The sequence below is a fragment of the Trifolium pratense genome, linkage group LG1 (assembly GCF_020283565.1).
Source record: "Trifolium pratense cultivar HEN17-A07 linkage group LG1, ARS_RC_1.1, whole genome shotgun sequence".
Classification (NCBI taxonomy): domain Eukaryota; kingdom Viridiplantae; phylum Streptophyta; class Magnoliopsida; order Fabales; family Fabaceae; genus Trifolium; species Trifolium pratense.
This window is the reverse complement of record NC_060059.1, coordinates 42,677,002-42,702,777: the sequence shown is the minus strand read 5'-3', so window position 1 is coordinate 42,702,777 and position 25,776 is coordinate 42,677,002. Positions and strand designations below refer to the sequence as shown.

Sequence of the window (25,776 nt, the reverse complement as noted above, 5' to 3'; positions counted from 1 at the left end):
TTATTATTTATTATATGTTATATATATGATTAATTGTTTTGTAATAATGTCCCTGGTGCATTCTTTAACCAAATTAATATGGAAAATGCTAAACAATGTCCCCGGGGCACTGTTTAAGGAACCAAATATAGTAATATCATATTGAAGTTTGTGCGGTCAACGCCTCGAAAGTCTAAAAAGTGTTATTTTCAATTTTAAAATTTCCTTTTTTGGTTTCCTTAACCAATGCCCCGGGGGCACCGGTTAGCATGACCCAATTAATATTACCAATTTTTTCCTTATATTATTATTTTTCACCATAGTGACGATGAAACCTACATATCTAGAATGCTGATGATGACCACATTGGTTGTGAATAATCTAACCACAGAGTCCCGGGTTTTGTGAAAACGACCCCGATTTGAACTGAGAAAGAGTTTATGTAAAAGGAATCGAAATCGTGAGATTATTAGCGGAGACATTAAAAACTTTCATATGTGATTGGATGAGAGGTGGAATAGGACCACTAAAGTGGTTTGAGTCAAGCCGAAGTGAAACGAGACGGTCAAGGAGAGTTAACCTCACCGGAAGTGAACCGGTGAGATTGTTATTGTTAAGTGAAACAACGACTAGCCGGTAGAGGAAGAGAATGGAAAGGTGAAAAAGGCGGGAATGGGCCGGAATAATGAGTTATTACTAAGAGTCTAAGACTCATGATTCGGAGTAGTACTCATAGTAGTAGTCATAGAGATAGAGGAATAAGATTACTAACAGGAAGATAATAAGATTTTGAATGTGAAATGACTAAATATTTCAGTGATCAAATACAATCATATATAATATAATTCAGTGTCGGGGTTAAGGATTGCTAACCATGGAACCATTATATGGAGACAATAGTAGAATACTTAATTTATATTTTATTTTTTTTTAAGATTTATTTTTACTTTATACGGATTATGAACTATATGTGGCCACACGGACTAGCTCGCATTTGAAATGGGTATTTTCAAGCCAGACTAAAAAAGCCCTAAAAAATTGTGGACTAAAACTTTAAGGCTTAAATCCTACATTTATTTGAGTTTGATAGACCGATTTATACGAATTAGCTTATTTTAACAGCTATATTTATAGAATTCTAAAAGTCATAATAGTAAAAAAGGAGTTTCTATGGTGTGAAGTTTTTGGTCGGGAGGAGAGGAGCTCCGTCTTGGAGCCACCGGTGCAATTGATCAATCTCTTGGCTATTCGCACGGAGAACATGTTGACGGTCTCCATAATTGGAGCAACCGTGGATTGAGAAAGATTTTTTGTTCCGCAATTTAATTATATTATTTTTTAATTTAAGATTTAAAATAATAATAATAATATAAAAGAAATTATATTTGATGTAACAATCATGTAACTATGATACACAATGTCATGTTATTTAATAGGATGCACATCTTCAAAACTAAAGGTCATATAAAAGTGAATTAAAATTGCGGATTTAGTAAAATTGATGGACCAAAATTGTGAATTTAGTAAAACTAGGGGACCAAAACAATAATTAAGTTTTTTTTTTTTGTTTCAAGTTAATTTTTTTTTTTGACAAAGTTTCAAGTTAGAAAATTGTGATTATTTTTATGCCAAGGTGGCAAGTCCAATTAAGCAAATTTCTTTTTTAATTAAATTTTATTTAAAAAAATCAGAAAAATGTTTTTTAATAGAATAATTAACATCTTTCAAAACATATAAATGTCACAAATTTTTAATTAAATTCATCAAAAAATATTAGATGAATTTCAAATTTGTATTTGGCATAGATATCCATATATGGGGCCGGCCCACACCCATCTGTCAGGTGTGCGGCCGCATAGCACCTCAAAATTTTGAGGCCCTATAATCAATATACATCAATTGATTCTAAAAAATTTAATACAAGGTCCTTGGTTCAAATCTATACAATGTCTGTTATTTCATGAATTTAGTTCTAGTCATTTTAATCATTGATTATCATCATGTCTTTTTTGATGTTATATACAACAATAACTATTTTTTTATGTGTTTTTTTTTACAATTTAAATAGAGAATATTTATTTGTTTTTTATTAGGTACCATTTTTAATATTCAAGTAGGAACTCCAAATGTTATTGTGGATGGCTGGAAACTAATAACCAGATGCGTCTTATACCACATTAAACTAAGAATATATAATCTAATGCTACAAATCACACTTGATCTTTAATTCACATTAACTAGATGCTTCTTTTCCTTTATAAATAAGTGTTAGCATATATATATATATATAGTCAAAAAAACTATACCACTAACAAAATGCATCAGTAAAAAAAACTTCAATACAACACATCAAATATCATAGATCCAATGCATATACCAAATGATTTTCAAATAAAAAAATTAAATAGTTCATCCTATATCATGCTCAAACGCAAAAGTCTATATCCTAGCATTGCCTTATAAGGCTTATAATATAACTCAAACATGATTAGCAAATTTAGGGGCTTATGGGTGAGATAAATTAATACGTATGAAATTGAAAGATACCAAATCTATCATCAAAGAATAAGTTAACAATGACTCACAAATCTCAATCACCATACGATAAATTCATAGAATCAAGACTTGCAAAGTTTCAAAGGATAAAATATGTACCTGCACCTTGTGGCATGATTTCAAGAGGAACAAAAAATTCAAAACAAACATTGATCACACCATGCTCGAAATCTAAAGTCACAACCCTTACATTTGAGGAAGGTGACTCTGTTGTATTAATTGGACCTAGTATTATCAAAACAATAAACAACTTATAAATAAATATTAGCATCAAATAAATATGAGAATAAAATAAAATAGAGATTGTTTTAAAAAAAATTAGAGATTAGTGAACTAATCTCGATATTGTGGCAATTTGATGTTGACAAAACCACACGAATGGCTTTCAAATCAATAAATCATGAAAGAACTTGAGGCGTGACGTAGTTATCTAGTCACTGTCCTTAAGGATTTATCCGTCTCTTTTACACAAATTCTCCGAGCAACAAGTCCTTCTCCGATATGAATTATATCGGAGGTGACAAAACAACTTGAATGCACTATAAGTGCTAACAATCTAACTCAGGAAGACCCAATTTTAACAAAAAATGATCTTGTTTGTGTTGAAATAGAGAGCTCTTATTTTGAAGTCATGTCATGAGGATGATTGTCTTCATGATGTAAATGTGAATAGTGGTCTTCTTATGATAAAATTTTCATCATATTATATGCTCCACGTTTTTCCTTGTACATTAAAACCAATTTAATAGACACATAAAAAAGAATTTAATATGGTATAAAGTTACCGTTTTTTAGAAGAGAAAATAAAGGATGGGAAGTTACACATTGATATGTGGGTAATGGTTTGGTTGTTAGAAAAATTAAGTAATAATGCCTGGGAATCCAAGGATAAAAATCACACGGATTTAGCAAAAAGATTACAGTATTTAACTTTTGAAATAAATAATTAATAAAAAAATTTTAGATTGATGTTGTGGATGGTTAGAAACTAATAATCGAACGTGTAATATTGCACAACTCCTTCATAGTACAACTGATTCTTCTTAACAATAAACAGACTCGTTTCTATGATTTTGATGACCTATGTGCGAACTTAAAATTTGGGTCTAACTAATAAATGGTACAACTTTTTTTACTTATAAAAAAAATAAATGGTATAAAAATTTTGAATTCTTAAAAATCATTGAATTTTTTATTTAATATCAAAATACTCATACAAAACACTTTTCTACTAGCATTTTCAGTTGCAAATTCAATAATCATTGTTTATATATCAGCAAGTTCTATTATATTTTTACTGTAAAGAAAAAATTCTATTATATTTTACTCAATATATAAAATAGCTAGATAATTCAACATTTCTTGTGATATTGAGAGAGTCTCAGTTAGTTTTTCAAAAATTCAATAATAATTTTTAATGAAATTATTGTCATATCAACAACCACAAAAAAATATTTGACTCTAAAAAATTCATCGAGTGATTGTATTTCCTCATCATTATCATTCTCGTCATATCGTCACATCGTCTTTGTTGGAAGTGTCGACTCTATACCTATATATCAAATGCAAAACATTTTAGCAATATTCATGTTAGATGTAAAGTCTTCATTTCAATATTTCTCAAAATACAACATTATACATTCCACTTCTTTTATTGTAACTCCAACACACGTTAATTTAAATTGCAACTTCTTACGATATATTATTGTAAATATAAACAATAATTCCTAACGATATATATTATTGTAAATATAAATATAATTAACTTTAAAATTGATGGTGATTCTGCAAGTGTACAGAATCGCTACCAAGTAATAAAGTAGTAAGTTATTGTCTCCACATGGATTGTGCCAAAGCTACCAGTTTCAATTAGGAATTATGATAGTTTTGCTTTCGCTTTGTTTGTTTGAAAAAAGTTTTGAGACAGAGTTAGATAGTATAAGATTAAAGATAAAAAAAGAGTTCAAGATGATAAAAGTAGGTTAAGTGTTTTCGAATCCCTCCCCTATTTCTGCTTGGTAACTGGCGTTATATCTGCTCACTATTGAAGCATTATCCGGAGATTAATTTCTATTAAAGTAAGCCTAGTATAACTATACTTATTTATATTGTAATCTGTTTAGGTTGAGCCAATTGAACTATGTTTAACCGTCGTTATTTTTGTGTCCTTATCCTTAACGAGTCCGGTCTTTAATGGGTGTCCTTACCTTTAGAGGTTCCTAATCTAACAAGTTCTTTCTTCTAATAATTTTAAGCATCGATCCGCACTAAATCCCTATTAGGTTTTTGTTTATTGGGTTAAAAACCAAAAGTTATCCAACAAAATAAATAAAATCTGAACAAAAACATTCATAAACAAAAAAAACACCAAGTTCTGTCAAAAAAAAAAAAAAAAACACCAAGTTTACGAAGCCAAGCCTCTTCTCACCAAAACCAAACGTTGAGTTCATCAATTCAAGTCATTAGGGTTTTTCAAATCCCCAAATTGATCGTTGTTGTTATTGCTTTCTACAATGGGTTCAGAAATTCCACAAGATGGATTGAAGAAATTGGAGTATCTTTCTCTTGTATCTAAGGTATGTACTGAGTTAGAATCTCACACCGGCACCGGCGACAAGGTTCTCGCCGAGTTCATTACCGACTTAGGTCACTCATCTGAGTCTGTTGAAGAATTCGACGCTAAATTGAAAGAGAACGGTGCGGAAATGCCGGATTATTTCGTCAGAACTCTACTCACTATAATCCACGCTATTCTTCCTCCAAAACCTAAGAAGGAGAAAGAGATTCAGAATGAGAAGAGTTCTAATTCGAAGACGAAGTTCAAGGCTTTGGCTATTTCAGATGACAGGGATCGTGCTAAGGAGCTTCGGGAAGAGATTGAAATTGAAGCTAGAGAGAAACAGAAGCAAAAGGAACCACCAATTGACAGGTATGAAGATGATGATGGTTATAGAGATAGAGATAGAAGAGATAGGCATAGAGACAGAGATAGAGATAGGTATGATAGAGATGATAAAAGGGATTATAGAAGAGGGAATGATAGAGACAGAGATAGGCGTGAAAGAGATGATAGAAGGGGGAATAATGATAGAGATAGGGATCGGGATCGATATGAGAGGCGAAGGAGAGATGAGCATGAAGAGTATGGAAATGAAAAGGAGGAGAATGGTGATGAGAAAGGGAGGAGAGAAAGAGATTCGAGGCGTGGTAGTACTGGTGAACCGGAGTTGTATATGGTTTATAAAGGAAGAATTTCCAGGGTGATGGATACTGGGTGTTTTGTTCAGTTGGATGAGTTTAGAGGGAAGGAGGGTTTGGTTCATGTTTCTCAGATGGCCACTAGGAAGATTGTTAATGCTAAAGAGGTTGTTAAAAGGGATCAACAGGTTTATGTGAAGGTGATTTCAGTTTCTGGTTCGAAGTTGAGTCTTTCCATGAGGGATGTTGATCAGCATAGTGGGAAGGATCTTCTTCCGTTGAAGAAGAGCTCGGAGGAGGAAGCTTTTCGGACGAATCCACAAGATTCAAAAGATGGGCCGGTGACTAGAACAGGGCTTTCTGGGATTAGGATTGTGGAGGAGGATGATGTTGGTTCTTCTCGCAGGCCGTTGAAGAGAATGAGCTCTCCTGAGAGGTGGGAAGCGAAACAGTTGATTGCTTCGGGGGTTTTGAGTGTTTCGGAGTATCCAACTTATGATGATGAAGGAGATGGAGTGATGTACCAAGAAGAAGGTGCTGAGGAAGAGCTTGAGATTGAGATGAATGAGGATGAACCGGCCTTCTTGCAAGGGCAGAGCAGATACTCGATGGATATGTCTCCTGTTAAGATCTTTAAGAATCCAGAAGGTTCTCTGGGTCGTGCGGCTGCACTCCAGTCTGCGCTTATAAAGGAGCGCAGGGAAGTAAGAGAACAGCAGCAGCGTACCATGCTTGATTCAATTCCAAAGGATCTCAATCGTCCTTGGGAAGATCCTATGCCAGAGTCAGGTGAAAGGCATCTTGCTCAGGAGTTGAGGGGGGTTGGTTTGTCGGCCTATGATATGCCAGAATGGAAGAAGGATGCCTATGGGAAAACCATTACTTTTGGGCAAAGGTCAAAGCTTTCTATTCAGGAACAGAGGCAGAGTTTGCCAATTTACAAGTTAAAGAAAGAATTGATCCAGGCTGTCCATGATAATCAGGTCTTGGTTGTGATTGGTGAAACTGGTTCGGGTAAGACTACTCAGGTCACACAATATCTTGCTGAAGCGGGTTACACCACAAGAGGTAAAATTGGATGTACTCAACCCCGTAGGGTGGCTGCAATGTCAGTTGCAAAGAGAGTTGCAGAAGAGTTTGGGTGTAGATTAGGAGAGGAAGTTGGTTATGCTATTCGGTTTGAGGATTGCACTGGACCTGACACTGTAATCAAGTACATGACTGATGGTATGCTTCTTAGAGAAATATTGGTAGATGAGAATCTGTCACAGTATTCTGTTATAATGCTTGATGAAGCCCATGAGAGAACAATTCATACAGATGTTCTTTTCGGACTGCTGAAGCAGCTGGTGAAGCGGAGGCCTGAGTTGCGATTGATTGTCACATCTGCTACTCTTGATGCTGAAAAGTTTTCAGGATATTTCTTTAACTGTAACATTTTCACAATTCCTGGGAGAACTTTTCCTGTGGAGATACTTTATACTAAACAGCCAGAAAGTGATTACTTGGATGCTTCTTTGATCACTGTCCTACAGATCCACTTGACAGAACCTGAAGGAGACATTCTTCTCTTCTTAACTGGTCAGGAGGAGATTGATTTTGCTTGCCAGTCTCTCTATGAGAGAATGAAAGGATTAGGTAAGAATGTCCCGGAGCTGATCATTTTACCTGTTTATAGTGCTCTTCCCAGTGAAATGCAATCTAGGATATTCGATCCTGCTCCTCCTGGGAAAAGGAAAGTGGTTGTGGCTACAAACATTGCCGAGGCTTCTTTGACTATTGATGGGATATTTTATGTTATTGATCCGGGGTTTGCTAAGCAAAATGTTTATAACCCGAAGCAAGGTCTTGATTCCTTGGTGATAACTCCGATATCACAAGCGTCTGCCAAACAAAGAGCTGGACGTGCAGGGCGTACTGGACCTGGAAAGTGTTATCGACTCTATACTGAGAGTGCATATAGGAATGAGATGTCTCCTACTTCTATTCCAGAGATTCAAAGGATAAATTTGGGCATGACTACTCTTAGCATGAAAGCCATGGGCATAAATGATCTTCTGTCATTTGATTTTATGGATCCACCATCACCCCAAGCACTTATTTCCGCCATGGAGCAGCTTTACAGTCTTGGAGCATTGGATGAAGAGGGTCTTCTAACCAAACTGGGGAGGAAAATGGCCGAGTTTCCTTTGGATCCGCCACTATCCAAGATGTTGCTTGCCAGTGTAGACCTTGGATGCAGTGATGAGATTTTGACGATAATTGCCATGATCCAGACTGGCAACATTTTTTACAGGCCTAGGGAGAAACAAGCCCAAGCAGATCAGAAAAGGGCAAGGTTTTTCCAGCCAGAGGGTGACCATCTCACACTACTTGCTGTTTATGAATCCTGGAAAAATAAAAACTTTTCTGGACCCTGGTGTTTTGAGAATTTTGTTCAATCTCGGTCCTTGAGAAGAGCACAGGATGTAAGGAAACAGCTTCTCACCATCATGGATAAGTAAGATATCTACCTATTTATATATCTTCTAATATTTTGCTTGCTTTGGTTTCTTTGTTCTGTTCTATTCATTTGTTTTTTTAGTTTTATACAATAATGCCATGGGAAGCTATGTGGCAAGGAGTTATAGTCCTAGGTAATAAAGGACATGATATTTCATTTGCAAAAGCTGAATTTTATTATATATACTTCTCTTGTGAATTATTAACTAAACTATAAGAAGGGAACATATTGCATGCCATAGTTAGTTATACAGAGCTTAAGCTATATAGCTATTATTATCTTATCTTTTGAATCATTAAGTGTCATATTTTTAAGCATCCGTCATTAAGTGTCTTCTGTGCCAGATTATTTACGTTACATCAGTAATACATGTCTTCTATTTTGTTAGAAAGATATGTCTTCTATTATTTTTATTTGTTTTCATAGTCCTTTTGGGTTGATTTCTTTTTTCATTTCCCTGTCAAGCTAAGGAAAGTATGACACACCAGTTAAAAGGGTTATTATTTTAAAAGATCTTAAGGTCTATTCTCTTGGTGTCTTTAGTTAGACTATCTCAAATGCTAGTTTTATTATCAACAGAAGACTTCATCTCATCTGTTTGTTTTCCATATTCAAGTAACTTGTGGAACCATGACTTCTAGTTTATCACAAGTAACCACCAAACATGTTTGGAAATTTGCATATACATACAAAATAAGCTATCTACCTTAAAACAATGCACCATATGTGTATCTGTACATGGTACATACCTCTAATAGGCCATTTTTGGTGTACGGGTGCTTCAGAGATTATAAACAGCCTTGCATTTGCTAAGCGTTTGCAAGAGGCTAATTTCACAACTAAATCCCATGACCTTTTTGTCACAGCAATGACTTCAACCCTTGTGTCATTGTCAAGGCTCCCCTTCAGCTTAATATATTTAGTTTGCGCAAAGTTTTAGACTCTTAATGATTTTACCGATGCACTTGTTTTTAAATATTATATTTGATATATAATGAAAAGGGAAAATTCTTCTCATTATTGTAACCAACATTTTGCTGTGATTGTGTGGGTTTATAGTTATTATGAATTTATGATGACATTAGTCTTGTGAATTATCATTTAGTCAGATTAAATTGTACTCTAAATCATCAACACTGATATTCAGGTACAAATTGGATGTTGTGAGTGCTGGAAAAAACTTCACCAAGATTAGGAAGGCTATCACTGCAGGGTTCTTTTTTCATGCAGCTAGAAAGGACCCACAGGAAGGTTACAGAACACTAGTTGAGAATCAGCCTGTATATATTCATCCAAGCTCAGCTTTGTTCCAGAGGCAGCCAGACTGGGTCATATACCATGAGCTTGTAATGACAACTAAGGAATATATGCGTGAGGTCACAGTCATAGACCCCAAGTGGCTTGTTGAATTGGCTCCAAGATTCTTTAAAGTGGCAGATCCTACAAAGATGAGCAAACGGAAGCGGCAAGAGCGTATTGAACCACTTTATGATAGATACCATGAGCCAAATTCATGGCGTTTGAGTAAACGCCGTGCATGATATGCTTTCTCAGTTTCTCTTAATACGAGGTTGTGGATACAATTTATGTTGGATTTAGTTTTAAATGTAAGTTTTCTCCTTACGTTTACGAGTTAAATGGAATTTTGGATGTATTTTTTGCCGGTGTTGCTAGTAAAACTTAATTTATGATGCATAAAATTTCATTTTGAATATACAATCTTAATTTTTTGACTGACCTTTAGTTAATCCCCATCCCTCCCACCCACCAATTACACCTGGCCAGAAAGTCTATTTGATACACAAGTCTGTGTTTCTGCCTTGTGATTTTGATAGAATTCACTACTTAGGAGTTTTCAGAGTTGTGTATCAAGTGGACAAAGCAGTTTATATTATTGTGTGTTTTATGCACGTGTCTGTATGCTTTATGCAGGGGGTTTGTAACTTTGTCTTATGCGTCTAAATCAACTATGGTGTATCTTTGCTTTGAATTTCCACCGACACAAGCAGTTGATGACATCCCCTCACCTTCCCCTGTTCATATTCTTGTTCCAAATCCTTGCAATCTGTTGAAGTAATCTTTGATGCTGTTGATAGCAATTCATTTGAAATAGTTTGGAAGGTATTTTTGTTTTTCACATTCTCTTATGAGTCCTTGTAGTGATCAAATGTAATTTATATTCCTCGGTTTTGGGCACTGTGTTAAGGATATGTCTAGAAGTTTGAAAGAGGATAACTAAACTAATTTCAGAAAGGAACTGATTTTACATAGTTGAGAATCTAGAGAAAGCTAAGTTTTAAGTTAGTATGTATTTTAAGCTAGTATGTAATTTACCTCATTTAGTTTGGGGCAAATGCAAAATGCCCACCATGGCTAATGTCTTATCTCGCCCAAGGTTTTAAAAAATTAAAACCCCCACTGAACTTTACTAATATGCAAAAAAATAAAACATTAACTTTATCAAATGTTCATTGGAACCACATCAATCTGTTAAATGACTCCATTAACAATTTAACAGAGAATGTGTTGTAGTTTTCACTTCAAACTACTGTAAACCTTTTTTTTCAGTAAAAGCCAGACTAGATTTTATGTTTCATACATAAACTATCACCCATTACATGAGGATCATAAAAAAGATGGGGACTGGCATATGAAATGAAAGCTCTCGCTAAGTGATGAGCCGCCACCATGTTCGTTTGCCTCCTAGCATAAACCACTTTAAAATTTGTGGTTTGATAGGAAATGCTTACAAAGGAGGATTATTATTCCAAATCCTGAAATATGAGTCCTATTACTATGAATGGCGTCCCACTCTTGCATCCATTCTAGAGGGAGTAGAAGGTCCGTAGCCTCGCCTTTGTCAGGTTCCAAATGACTCGAAGACCAGGATGCGTGTGCCATACTGAATACATCATCATAGTCCCTAACAACAGCTGTAAAACCTACCTTTTCCTGCTGCTTTAATGTTGCAAAATCCAAGTTACATTTCAAGTAACCAAGCGGTGGTTATTCCAATGAATATCATGCTGGTCCGCATTGGGGCCATACGGATTCACTGCTTCGTGTGTCCAAGTCCTCGAATATAGGACTGCAGTAGCACGAGTTATAATAGTATCTGCATATTCTGTTTTATGAGGAGTGCTAGGAACACTCTCTTTCCAACCCTGTCTCTAACGCATTTTCTTATTGAGCTAAACCCATATGGGTCCCACCACTTTGGACCCATTTCCAATATGTGGAACTCACATGGATTTCACCCAATAAAAAGTCTGTGTTAAGAGTGTTGGAAAGAGAGTGGTCCTTGCACTCCTTCTATTTTATTATTCCAATGACATCCATTCCTGGCTTTCCAAATGCTCCATAAACACAGCAAATAGATTTCGCTCGTCCTTTGTAAAGCTTTTCATCAGGTTCAAAAAGAAATAGGCTAAAATCTTAATTGTTTGCAAGCCTATAGGCAATATCTTTGGCCACATTAATTTTCTGCCAAACTGTCCTGGCAGCACTGCATGACAGCATTAAATGGAAGCAAGTTTCCTCACTGGGCTTGCATCTGACACATGTGGACGGACATGCTATTGCATGAAACTCCACTACTGTGTAGTCTGGTTCTTGTTGGAAGTACGCTACATCAAAGCCTTCAAAGAAATTATTTAGTTTTAGGAGGAATTTGGAGACTCCACAGTAAATTCCAGTCCCCTGGGACTGCTAATTCAGCAGCTGATGGGAAATAATTAAGGTAGATATAATACGCTGATGTGTAGTGTTGCATTAGAGGGATGTGGATGATGCTTCCTGCTCTCATTAAACACTGCGGCAAGAATATCCAAATTCCGGTTTCTTGAATCTGCCCGCATCATATTTGCTCACTGTTAGTGAAGCAAATCTGTCCTGAACTGCAGTAAATGGTCTGTTATTTGGGTGGTACTTTAAACCGTTTTTATGCAATGAAACTATTCATTTGTCAATACAATGAATATCATGCTTTTAATTAAGCTATTAGTATATTGGTTTTGATATGGTTGAGATGTTTCTGTTTTCATTATCTATTCTGCTTAACTAAAGAAAACACAGAGTGGGAACAGGGAAGGACTTTTCACTTTAGGGAAAGACAAGTCGTTATATTACAGAGCCTAGTCTCAACAGGTATTGAGAAAACATGTAAAACATTTAGAACATACTTTTAGCAGGGTTGAGATTTATACTGCTGATCTATTTGAAAAGAATCAAGATCTTTATTTTTAACAGCTGTTAATTATATCTCGTGGCAGTCAGTTTAATGTTAGGCTGGAAGAAAATACTAATTAATATTTGTGAAGTCTCGTGATGTAGATTTATATCCTCAAAGGTTATCCTTGTGTATTGGAAGGATATGTTTTCAATGTTTCTTTTAAATACTTTCGTTAGTATGTAATGTCCATAGTTTAGTCTACTTTGTGCTTAACTGCAGTGTGATCTGGATTTTGTGACTTTGTGGCGCCAAAGTCACGGTGCCTTTCACTCGTTTCAAAACATTGGACCAATCTTATGCATCAGACAGTGCCACGTGTCCTTACCTTTTTAAAATAAAAATTAAAAGACAGAAAAAATCACATGCTGTTTGATATACTGATATCCATCTTCTCCCTACCACACCATTGTAAACCACCATCGAACCAACATTGTTGACTCAGACCATCGCCATGGACATCAAATCCAACCATCACTTCTGCATACACAACCGACATTGCCCCCCTATCCTGCTTTCGTCATTGACTCATATTTGCTTTCATCTTGCAGAAGCTGAAGTTGCAAAAATGACATTTACACACATGGCAACATATGTGCTCTCACTCTGTTCAGTGTTCATGATAGAGGGTAGGCTGTAGGCAGATCAGCTAGAAGAAATCTCATCACTCTTGTAAATCACAATTTGAAATCTTTTTCACTAGCAAAAATTGAAGGAAGGTTAAACTACTGGCTAAAGCTTAAAGCCAAAAATCTTTCTCATCACTCTGTTTTTTTCCTCTTTGTCCACTTCGTGAGTGCTCCACAACAAACATATTTGTGGGGCTGATGGTAAGCAATGATGCTATGATGAGCAATGATGCTTGAAAAAGTGAAGTAGTTTGCAACAAAGGAAGCATCTCCTTTTCACCGGTGCAAGAAGGAAATCAGTGTGTGGTATTTTTTTATAAAAAAAAAAAAAGTGAGGATACGTGGCACTCTCTGATCCATAATATTAATCCAATGTTTTGAAATGAGTAAAAGTCACCGTCGTGACTTTGGCGCCACAAAGTCACACAATCCCCTGATCCAATGTGCATCTATTGTATGTCATGGTGATTTGTTAAAAGGACAACTTAAAGATTTTTCAAGAGATTTTACACTTCTAACTGTTACTGCTGTATAATAAATCCTTCACATTTAGGGAGGATAACGACATTTTCATGATTTTAAGTTGTGAAGGAAAACATTCAATCTATTTGATTGTTTAGATTTAGAACAACTACAAAAGAGGGTTTTAGGAAAGACCTGAAGGAGGGGACAGCTGAAATATCGAAGTACATCTTTATTATATGGTATGCTATATAGAGGTCTTGCGCATTCCATATCTATCCTTCAATGTGTCTCAGCTAAGCCATGCTATACTATCTTAAACCCAGGCCAAGCTTCTTAGGTGCAGCTCCCCAATATACTTTATCTTGACCCCTGTAGCATTGGGATTTTTTAAAAATTTGATTCAAGTCAATGGCTTCAAATTCAAATCCCACTTACTTCCAAAAGCCATGGATATAAAGAAAATTTTCCGACTTCTTGAAATTCAGAAATTAAAAGTATTTGATGGACATGAAAAATGACAAGATTTTTCTTTCTTTTTTAAAAGCAAGTAGCTTTTGTATTAACCTTCAAGCTTGTATTTTTTGTTATTTCTACATGATCTTAGTTGATCTGATCATTGTCCACACATGAGATAATAAGACTGGTTTTATGTAAAGCATTACTCAGGGTACAAAAAGTGATCACAGAAAAAATGGAAGAGTTTTGTATTAGGATTTTTTGCATGATAAGGTTTTAAAAACTACATCATCATTCATCACATAATGTGTCTGAAGACAAACATGATGCGTACAAATTAAAAAAAATACTGTAATAATAATCATAATACTTCCTCCTTACTGTAATGAGCATCACATTAGAAAAATAAATGTCATAAAACAAGTGTCACTTTATGTTTTGAATTTAAGATTAATTAGTTTATTTCAAGTAATCATATTTGGTTTGTAAGTCCACCTGACAAATGTCAATATTAATAAGTAAATACCTGTGGCTTTTTTTATGGTAATTGTCACTTCATGTACAAGTACAAAAAAAAAAAATCATATATGAGGCGTGTCGAGCACCAAATATAGGTACTCTCTCCGTCCTAAAATATAAGAAAACAAATCAAAAAAACTTGATGTATTTGATTAAAAATTTAGAACAAATACATTCATTTTTATTGACTAACTTTTGCTTATGACGGAGTAGTACATCTTATTTCAACTTTGTAACACTTAATCTAATAGGAAGTGTTTAGGTAGACAAGTGCTTCCCTTTTAAAAAGGCGTCAATAATTGTTGTAATAATTTGACAAAGACTTGACCTTTACGTCTCAATATTATTTGCATTGGTTCTTGATGTAACGTAATCGTTCACTATCGCAAAACACACTCCCCAAAATAGTCAATTGAACATACTTTAATTTGGGTTATATTTAATGAGTGATATCTTAAATTATTATTCTTTAATGAAAGAAAATAAAATAAACGGAATACATTTTTAAATAAAAAAATATTTTACAATAACTTATATATTAATTTATTGTATTTATTATTTTAGAAAAATACATTTTCAGTTGAAAATTATTTTAGGGAAATACTACTTGAAAATCATTCCAAATATTAGTTTTTGAATAATCACCAAAATCTTTCTTTGCCAATAAATAAATAAAACTTTTTCGTGATTCACAATTCTAATAGATTTATGGCATAAAGTTCTTTACAATAAATATGGCAAAAATAAAGATCTTCGAAAAATCATTAGCTCTTAATATTATGATTTTCTTGTGTAGAGAACTTTAACAGGTTTCTGAGAGCAAATTCAAAATCACGTTGTTTGATAGATAAGGACAAAAATAACATAAATTAACATTTGTCATAAAGAAAATAATAAAACTTTCCCTCCCTAAATAGAGGGTTCTTCTTCAATAATGATTTTTTTAAAGGAAGCTTTTGGCAACTTCATTTGTCAAAAAAGAAAAAAAAAACAATACTAAAAGTTTTCTTATCCCTAAAAAGAGGGGTCTTCAATAATTATTGTTATTGTATTTTGTCTTTAACTGAATTTTTTCAACTTTCATAAATTCACATAATTAATATCATACATAACATTCACCCTTATAAAACAATTCACTTTTATTGCAAGTGTTGGACTTGTACTATTTTTTCCACCTAACATTTATTAAATAATACATACACATGACAACTGTTATATTTTTCTGCACATAAAAAATTCCAAGTTGATTAAAAAAAAAATTCCAAGTTGATCTTAGATCTCTTAATCAGTGTTTAGAAAGTTACATTAACAGACAGTAGTTTAATTTCTAATTAACAGAATCAGAAACAAGACATTATTTACAACACACAATAGTTAAAGTAACATGGAAAATGTTACAAACACAGCCGACACATGGTTCCAACAGAGTTGGTTTCTTTGAAACCAAGCTTTTCTTACTCACTCACTCATCCAAATCTAGTACTACTACTACAACTTCACTTCAAATCTCACTGATTCATTAATTTTCACAAAAATGGGTTCAGTTTCTCTGAAAATTGGAGATGGAACAGCAAGATTCAAAAGAGCATCACTATGTTCTTCAGCTGTTAACATTCTCATGATTTTCTGTGTTATCACAACAAATCTCTTTGCTCTTTATGCTTTCACATCTTCCTCAAAAAACCACACCAACAACAATAACAACAACCTTGTACACAACAAAAACATCTCTCTTGTCTCAGAACAAGTCTCACTCATACTCAGAGAGATCGATTTGTCACAAAAGAAACTAGCCCAGATGGAAAAACAGCTTCTTGGTTATGAAAGATTTGATCTTTCAAGACCCAACATTGCAGATGAGCTCAAAATCTTCCTCCAACACCACCAGCTTCCACTTGGCAAAGATTCAAGAACTGGGATCACTGAAATGGTTCCATCTGTTGGTCATTCATGTGAGAAAAATTCAGACTTGTTGTCTCAATTCATGAGTTACAAGGTTTCTGGAACTTGTCCTGATGATTGGAGTGTAGCACAGAAACTGATCTTAAAAGGGTGTGAGCCATTACCTAGAAGAAGGTGTTTTTCTAAAACTGTTTCAAAATTAGGTTTTTTTCCTTTTCCTAATTCTCTTTGGAAGCCTCTTGGTAATAACACATTTAATTGGAATGGTTTGAATTGTAAGAGTTTTGAGTGTTTGAAAGGTAAGAAATTGAGTAGAGATTGTGTTAATTGTTTTGATTTGGTTAGTGGTGGAAATGAAAATCAGAAATTTGTTAAGGCAAAAAGTAAAAATGATTTCTTGATTGATGATGTTTTAGCATTAGGAAATGGTGGAATTAGAATAGGGTTTGATATTGGTGGTGGTTCTGGTTCTTTTGCCGCTAGAATGTTTGATAGAAATGTTACTGTGATTACGAATACTCTTAATGTCGATGCACCATTTAGCGAATTCATTGCTGCAAGAGGACTTTTTCCGCTTTACTTGAGCTTAGATCATAGGTTTCCATTTTATGACAATGTGTTTGATTTGATTCATGCTTCAAGTTCATTGGATGTTGGAGGAGGGAAGGCAGAAGGGTTGGAGTTTTTAATGTTTGATATCGACCGAGTTTTGCGGGCCGGTGGTTTGCTTTGGCTTGATAATTTCTTTTGTGTTAGTGAAGAGAAGAAACAAACTTTAACAAGGTTGATTGAAAGGTTTGGATATAAGAAATTGAAATGGGTTGTGGGCGAGAAAGTTGATATTGTTGGATCAGGCAAACCCGAAGTAGTGTTGTCGGCTGTTCTTCAGAAACCGGTTAGGGGTTAAAGGTTAGGAGCTTAGCTTATACAAGAAATATTGCAACATTTGAGAAGAATCTTGATTCTGCTATATCTCTTTCGCGCGTAATTTGTGCGAATGAAATTGTTTCCAACATCGTCATCAAATCTTAGAAGTGGATTAAGTACAAGAATTGTTTCCTTACCGATCATAGACCAACATTTTGAGGTGACATATATATCATGTATTTTTAAGTTATGTTCTATATCTTGTTCTAGATTTGTTGTAATTGATAAGTTGCTGGAAAATGGAACAAAAACAATAATGAATTACATTTTTGAAGTCAACATTAGACTCTTTCAAAATATGAATTTTACTTTCTTGACTGTGATGGATTCAATCATATGGTTCTCCACTCCATAATACTGTCATTTTAGGCACCACTACTGCATTCTATAAAGTGATAGGACCTACCAAAGTGAGTTAAGCAACTATACCTTAGTTCATGGTTGGATCGACTTATTTGTGTTTATCTCTATTCACATAAAAACTTGTGAAACTGTTTATAAGAGTTTATGGAAACGGTCTATGACATGTCCATAAGTTGTTTTCAACTTATATTTTTATAAGCTCTCTAGGATAGCTTATGAAAACAATTTATAGGTTATATGAATATACCTTTTGTTATAGACATAGTTAGTACATAAGCACTTCGATAAGCGTTTATGTTAGAAGTGCTTAATTAAACGGTTTAAGATACACTTGATTCTGGGATTGATCTGTTGGTACCAAACAAGAATGTGATATTAATTCACTTACACCTACTCACAAGAATGTTGCCAGTGTCCTTAAGCTATGCAAAAGTCGTGAAAATATTAAATTCTAATGTCCACAGGTGATGAGTAGCATAATTGCTTTTCTCATAAAAAATTAGCATAATTTCTGATGAATTTTGTATTCTCTGTTTGCCTTTTCATAGTTTTGAATTCTGTATTGGCCATTGGCTGATTAGGACAGAGAATTTGGATGCTTTATTACTAAGAAAATTGATTACAGGCTGATGCTTAGATGTGACTTGTTAACCGAATATTTCGTGAATTTGAACTAGAAAAAACTTCAGTTTCTGCCAACCGCAGTTTTTATCAAGGGCAAAATTGAATTTTTGGCCGTATAAAAGATACGTTGGGAGCCTAAAGAGAAAAAGAATTCTTCTTTGATTTGCTAGGCTTACAAGAGGCCCATATCAAGATTTGTGAGAGGTATAGTCCCAAATAAACTGGCCCAGATGATCGCTAATGCAAACTCCCAAACCCAATACTGTTGAGTGTTGAATCCTGGAGGAAAACAGCATCTGCATCTGTATTCAACTCAATGAAGCTAGCTAGTGGATGTTGAAAAGGTACTGGAATGTTTCTTTTCGCGCCTCCTTTTCTTCTCGTGCGCCCCCATTTTTCTAATTTTATCACTCTTGTAGGTTAAGTAGCGATGGTGTAAAAACGTAAAATCTTTTAAAAAAATACAGTTAACTACTTAAGTAGGGAATTGAATTTGCACTTTACGTAGCGAACCTGATAACAATCAATACTCATGCAAAATTGTTCCGGTATGAATATTCATACCGGAAAACTCAAACGAAAGTGTTCCGATATGAATATGTATACCGAAAAACTCATGAAAGTGTTCCAGTATAAATATTTATACCGAAATACTCATACGAAAGTGTTCCGGTAATAACTTAAAACCGAAACACTAAAAAAGTGTTCACCACTTACTCTCTCTTTTCCTCTGGCTCACACCGGAACACTTGTTTTGTCAAGTGTGTAGAAAATGAAAATTTCCACTACGAGGGCATATTAGTCAATTCAAAATTAAATTTTGGGACAAAGGTTAAATATAGGGGTAGAAGGAAAAAATTTCAGGCTACAGATGATCAGTCTATATACTTTATAAATCTCATTGTCTCTCCTGATCTCTACTGTTTGTGAGGGTGTAAAATTTTAAACTCTGTCCTATCCATACTTGGTATGTAATCAGCTGATTGTTCTTCGGTGTTGACTTTTATCAATCGAATCTTATTTCTTACGTCTAAAAAAAAAAAGGCCTGTGTTATATGGATCCCTCGTAGCGGAAGGGTAAAATGGAAAATAAGGAGGGCGCGCGAGTAACCGATAGCGTGGGAAAAGTAATTCTCGTTTTTAGGTGTTGACTTTTATCAATGGAATCTTATCTCTTACACCAAAAAAAAAAAAGCCTATGTGTTACATGGATCCCTCGTAACTCATAGTTCAACCATAAGATAAGTATTAATCTAACTAAACATTGTTCAAATCAGATTGAAACTCAAATTCTCCAAACAATATATCCTTAACTAAAACTCATTAACCATTCGACACAATAACATGGTTATTTAAAAACTTGCTAGTGTATATTGTTTTCATTTTTCTTCTATTATTTGCTAAGTTCAGGCTTATAAGTTATAACCCAACATTTAATATCTGATGGTTGATTATTTGACAAAGATTCAATAAAGAGAGTGATAAAACATAAAGCATAATATAATACTAATACTTCCACTTGCTTCCAAGAATACAATACAAATTAAGGTATGTTAACCTTTTGATTCATTAAACATCATGACTTTTTTCTGTCATAAACTAAAGAGGACTCATATTCCCCCCTTGAAGGGTTGTATGGTCCATACATACCTACCATTACCAATGCTGCAATCCTAAATGAATGTTATTTTAGTTCATACATTACAATAACATTTTGTTAATGACAAGGTTACAAGAACATATCAAACATTGATTCCTTGCAATGCTCCACTGTTGAGAAGCTTCATCCCTTCTTCACTCATCTCTTTAACTTCTGAAGGCGATAATATTCTTATACAGCGGACACATCCCACAAATTCCCTGCACAAGATCACAACATTGTTCCAAAAGTTTTAATCTCTAAAAGGCTCATTTTACTTTTGTTCAAAAGATTAAACCATAATAATGCTATTAAACTTATAGCATGTTTGGTATTACGGAGAGTATGTAAGAATCACGGCGACTCACTGTAATTTTGAGAAGCTTTAAAGTGTAGCTTTTAGAAAATCACAGTGACTCACCGTGATTCTGACATACCACCGTGATTCCAAGCATAGGCTTAAGTGTGGAAGATCAAACATTAAAAGAGAGAAGGGTAAGAAACTTACTCCCAAGGATCATCTCCAACAAGTAGAACATCGCTCTCATAATCTACATATACTAATTTCCATCCGGAACCCTTTGTGTCATTCAGCAGACCGTCCAGTCCAAACATGCATTCAATAGCGCGGACCAACTCTTCATAGTTCTTGAAAGTAGTTACATCAATTGATCTTCCTACAGAACCTGCTTTTTGCACCTATCACACAAAATAAAACAATACCATGATGATGTTATTCACAATTGAAACATGTTGAACAAAACAATATTTTCATGCCAATATTTCATTAAAAAATGTTACCTTTGTGTAGGTTCGGATCGGTGCAGCTACTTGCTTCCATGAGTTATTATTCAGAAAGCTACTTTCATCAAAATCAACATGGCTTGAAGATGTACCACCCGAGTTGTCTCGCAGAGGAAAGGCGTGTGACTCAGCTAGACTTGCGGAGGTTATCTGAGACTGGCCATCCTGACTAGAACTTAAGTTGCCGACCATGCAATCTTGAGGTTGCTGAAAATCTTTCTCCTTCATTGTGCAAAAGTCATCGAAAATGGTGTGCGAAGTAGAAGGATCAGCCATAGTGGTGTTATTCACACTATTACTAACATCAACACTGGCACAAATTTCACTTTGGTTATTGCTTTCATCCGATAGATCCTTCAAGTTAAAATTCTTGACATAATTATCCCACACTTCTTGGTTCATTGAAGGTATAGAGGGATTCACTACTTGATGTTGGCAGGAAGAATACGTCATCCATTCGTCAACGTCTAGCTGAGGAAGCATGTTGTTTATAATAGAAGAATCAGGTTGAACCGTATCAATCAGTTGAGGATGCAACAACGATGATTCTAACTGAGGCTGCTGCATAGGCCATGGACTAGTTTGAGTGAGTGATGGATTCTGGATTTGGTTTTTATTATGATATGTTAATTGGTTTGCGGCCTCAATACTGCTGCCTTCGAAAGGAGGAAAGTCAAACATATTATCAGGTAACACCTCGGATTCTAATTTGAGCTTATCAGTTTTGGACAAAGGGTGCAATGTTTCAGGTTGATCACTTTTTAACAATGAATGCATGTTTAAGGAATTAGGTATTATGCTTTCTGTACTTGAAAGATGAACGTTGGGATTCTCTATTGCCTGCGATGACTTCATATCTTGCAAGGGAACTCGTGTAGGAACATATTCTTGTTGCATGACAGGTAAAAAGGTTCCATTGTTGTTGATAACTTGTGGTTTATAAAGCATCTTCATTATGTTTTCTTGGTAGAGATTTGACATTGAGTTTGAGAGATCCATTGTTCCATTTTCAGGTGCTTTGATAAAAGGTCTTCTTAACAAAGTCCCCCACTCATTTTCTGCATCGAACGAACACAACTAACCAGTGATTAGTGATCAAGTAGAATAAGACATTTTGATAAGATAGGAATTAAAGAATTAAGAAACTTACCTGAAAATCCGGATTGAAATGGCCGTTTTAGACTCGAAGTCATAGGAGGAAAGATAAAAAGGCTTTCAGGAGTTTCAATCTCCCATACACTAACTCGATTTTGCTTATCACCACACCCTGGCTCATCCCATTCGGCCTGTTTATTTAAAGAGAAGTTTACTTAAGCCAACTATTTCACTAAGATTAAGGTTCAAAATAGAATGTTTTATAAAAATATTAGATTAGTTTAAACCATATGCTTAATCATGAATGATAGATCTTAATGATTGGGATACTAGAATTTATTCTACCTGAATATTTCGCCACTTTGAACCAGGCCACCTTAATGGATCGACATCACCGATACCGACAATTGTGCCCATATATCTGCAGAAAAAGATGAGATATATCAGCTTATGCTGTTAGTTCAGGACTACACATTTCACATCAAAAAAATTCAGCATACCAAGCATTCGGGAAGTTACCTGCGCTTTCCCGATTCCTCGGTCTCAAACATCATACCAAATCTCATGCCAACCGAGAGCTGAGTCCCGTAAACAGATTTTCTGTATTTTGCCAGTGGAATAACAAAATCTGAAGGACATGCCCTGCAGATAATACACTCAACAAGAAATTAGTACCACAATTGCATCTAAAAATGAAATATATTAGGTGAGGGTATGAACATATATAGGTAGGTATACCTTGGATTGTAGAAAATTGTGAATGGACTTCGATTAGCAGCAGCATGAGCTGCAGCAGCAAGCACGCCAATGTGCATGCTATCGGCAGAAAGTACTGATGATGGTAGTGTTGTCTGTTGACGATTAGCACGCCTGACACCAACTCGCAATTGCGATTTCTCATCCCTTTAACAATTAACACATCACATTTAGTATGAAGTAAATTATGTAAACATGTTTATTAGTCATAATGTAAAATAAGTTGCCAATCTGAATTCCACATTTTTCACATTATTAAAATCCATTACAGTACAATGTCATCATGAAGGGAGAAAATACATGGTTAGTTAGAAGAATTTTTGCAAAATAGTTATTCAACCTATATACAGATAACTATAATGATTTTCATATCATGTTGTACCTACACGACAAAAATGAAGCCAACAAAACTTACCTGATAAAAAGAACAGAATCACCTGCTCGAAGCCTTTTTGAGCCTACAAACAAGCTCCACCCCGTTGTGAGAAGGTGTCTCTTCGGCTGACCTACATGCATAATGTAGAAAAAAAAATTAAGGATCTAACCTCGTATGGTTCTTTAAAGAATAAATGTGTTCAAGGTTAAGATAATAACAACATTGAAAAGCAAACAATAATAAATTCCAGCGAAAAGAAGCTTGGAGTTGCAGTTAAACTAGTACAAAATGTTATCCATAACCACAAAAATAGATTCATTAGTTGAATGCAGAACTACGAAGCACAAACATAGACACCCGACGCAAAACCAACACGGACAAACCAACACTGAAAATAATTTGAAAAATTGTAAATTTTGAATGTAACTACATGTGTTGGTGAAAAGTCAGTGTCTGAGCGACACATATCAGACACCGAACACGGCTTTTATCTGAAGTGTTTGTGCTAGGACTAGGAGCTACATAGATGCAAAAATCATCCTCACCCACCTCGGTAGATATGTCGAAATGTCCATGTATTATCATGCAAATCTCGAACAACAAGTTCTTGTGTCGGTGGTTGAATTGTGTAATCCTGAAACCAAAACACACTAATCAAATGAGGATTCAGGTACAGCCAAAAGAGGGTTTACAACCATCTAGTGATATATATAGCCTTACCAAAGGAGGAAATAGCTTCTCCGCTGCCCTGCGCGGAACAGAAAAGCCACCATGTGTGCTAGTATCACTAGCAGTCAAAGTTTTGCAGAAAAACTCAGTTGGATGTTTACTTTTGCTTAGTCCAAACTCAGATATAGGAAACACTTCTTTTTCCTAACACAAAGAAATGAACAAAACATCACAAATAATCTTAATCAGTAACATTTAGATGTCCAATAACAAAAACAATTCTAGAACTACTAAGATTTATTATAGCTTACAGAATTCAATGGTTGGAGAGTTATTTGAGCATAGATTTCATCTGTCTCCTTATCAGCCTATCATCAATTCATCATCATCAAAAGGTTAAAACGTTGAAGTTGAAATGAGTGTTTAAGAAGAAATGCAACAAGAAAAAGTGGTAAACACTCACATGTAATGTGACATTTTGAACTTGACACAACAACTGAGATGGAAGATTAGGGTAGTTTGGAATCTGTGAGGTTGCTGTTCTTCTAGTAGAAGCTGCAACCTTTAAAGGAAAAACACAAACACAAAATGTAAACAAATGTTTCAACTTTCAACTAACCAATAGAAACTAGAATCATGCAAACTTAACAAAGCATGGAATCCATAAAAAAAAGCACTTTCAAAATGAGATTCATTCATTCACCTGTTCACTATGTCCTTGAGGGAAGTAATAAACAAGACCACCCACTTGAGGCAAAGACACAAGAGGGCCAGCACAAGCATGCCATAACTCTGAATTTAAAGTCTTTCTTACCCCTAAACAAAAATTAACAAAATATAAAAACAAAGTCTCTATTTTTACTAAGAAAAATATGAAACCATATAATAATTAATTATGATGATTAACATACCACAATGTTCCTGCATTTCTTTAAGCAATTTCATCTCAGCAACAAGTCCTCCTCCAACTCCTGCAGCTCCAACACTTTTAACCTTTTCTTCTAAGGAACTCATCCTAATAAGTGGAAACTGAGTTTTGAAGTCCTAAATTAATTAACAAGCTACAACATCACTACCACCAAACAAACACACATAAAGGAACAAACTTTATATGATATTCTTGACCAATTAATTAATCAAAACCACCCCATTTTGTTTTATTGACTTAAGAAAGAAAGAAAAGTAGAAAAAACAAAAGGGTAGTACCCTACAAAACAAGGGTCCATTTTGATGATCATAATAATGAATAGTAATATTCTTAAGAAGAGAATCTGAATTTGTTGTTGTCTGAGAAAAAGAAAAGAAAATAAGTAATGTGAAAAAGAGTGAACAAAGGAACAAAAACTGGTGAAAAAAAAGGTCAAAGTACAGATCTTTGATTAATTGTCAAAAAGCAAACTACAAAAGAGAAAAACTTTGATGAGTTTGCATCAAAGCACGCGTATCTAAGCACAATGAGTCATTTTTTATTTTTTCTATATTTCTAAAAAGAAACCAACCTTTGAGTGAAACCACTCATCACATCACATTCTGAAACAGTGATATTCTCTCTCTTTCTCTCTCTCTGTGTCTCTCTCTTGTTTCTCTTTGCTTGAAACAGCAAGAAGCAGTGTGCATGCTACTACCAACAACTTCTACACTTTGCAGCTTTACTATTTTATCATTATATTACTTCCTTAACTAATTAGAGATAAAAAACACAGTAAGACCCTGTTTTGGATACAAATAAGCTTATAGTAGCTGATAAAGCTAAAAGCTCTATTTGATAAGGGTTTCTTTTATTAAGAATTTTTATTTTATTTTATTAGTTTATAGCTTATTTTTTAGATGTTATTGTTAAGAGTCTCACATTGGTTGAGAGATGACCTAATTAAGTATTTATATATTATCAGCTGGTTTTGTAAGGATGAGTTAGACTCAATATCTATTTAAGAGTTATTTCAAATAGATGTTAATATTAATTAAACATTATGTAATTTCATACTTATAAGATAGTTTAGCGGCAAATTATCTAACACTACAAATTCTAATAATTTATCAGTTATCCGTTATTTTTTACTTTTATAGGAGTAATAGTTAACCGAACAA

At 34.5% G+C, this 25,776-nt stretch overlaps 3 protein-coding genes across 6 annotated transcripts; 2 read left to right on the top strand and 1 right to left on the bottom strand.

Annotated features, from left to right (window-relative positions):
* The first annotated feature begins 4,932 nt into the window (after positions 1–4,932).
* LOC123911650 (probable pre-mRNA-splicing factor ATP-dependent RNA helicase DEAH5) lies at positions 4,933–14,128 on the top strand. Of its 4 annotated transcripts, none has more exons than XM_045963126.1 (4): positions 4,939–8,233; positions 9,384–9,843; positions 10,169–10,357; positions 13,016–14,128. In XM_045963126.1, the coding sequence occupies exons 1-2, from the start codon at positions 5,049–5,051 to the stop codon at positions 9,775–9,777; spliced, it is 3,579 nt and encodes a 1,192-aa protein (XP_045819082.1). In that variant the 5' UTR covers positions 4,939–5,048; the 3' UTR covers positions 9,778–9,843; positions 10,169–10,357; positions 13,016–14,128. The 4 variants fall into 4 exon arrangements, with proteins under 4 accessions (XP_045819076.1, XP_045819082.1, XP_045819096.1 ...); XM_045963140.1 differs by lacking the exon at positions 13,016–14,128 and having other exon boundaries at positions 4,939–5,533; positions 5,633–8,233; positions 10,169–10,540; XM_045963134.1 differs by lacking the exon at positions 13,016–14,128 and having other exon boundaries at positions 4,939–5,533; positions 5,627–8,233; positions 10,169–10,540.
* Positions 14,129–15,850: 1,722 nt separating this feature from the next.
* LOC123910777 (probable methyltransferase At1g29790) lies at positions 15,851–17,641 on the top strand. The gene has a single exon (XM_045961997.1). It carries the CDS (start codon positions 16,068–16,070, stop codon positions 17,340–17,342), a length of 1,275 nt encoding a protein of 424 aa, XP_045817953.1. The 5' UTR covers positions 15,851–16,067; the 3' UTR covers positions 17,343–17,641.
* Positions 17,642–19,814: 2,173 nt separating this feature from the next.
* On the bottom strand, positions 19,815–25,439 carry LOC123910767 (auxin response factor 5). Its single transcript, XM_045961987.1, has 15 exons — positions 25,188–25,439; positions 24,600–24,732; positions 24,392–24,504; positions 24,152–24,250; positions 24,000–24,056; positions 23,740–23,892; positions 23,569–23,653; positions 23,059–23,149; positions 22,626–22,790; positions 22,407–22,529; positions 22,233–22,308; positions 21,943–22,078; positions 20,790–21,850; positions 20,497–20,687; positions 19,815–20,209 (listed from the first exon to the last, which is right to left on the bottom strand). Exons 2-15 carry the CDS (start codon positions 24,700–24,702, stop codon positions 20,092–20,094), a joined length of 2,571 nt encoding a protein of 856 aa, XP_045817943.1. The 5' UTR covers positions 24,703–24,732; positions 25,188–25,439; the 3' UTR covers positions 19,815–20,091.
* Positions 25,440–25,776: the final 337 nt, after the last annotated feature.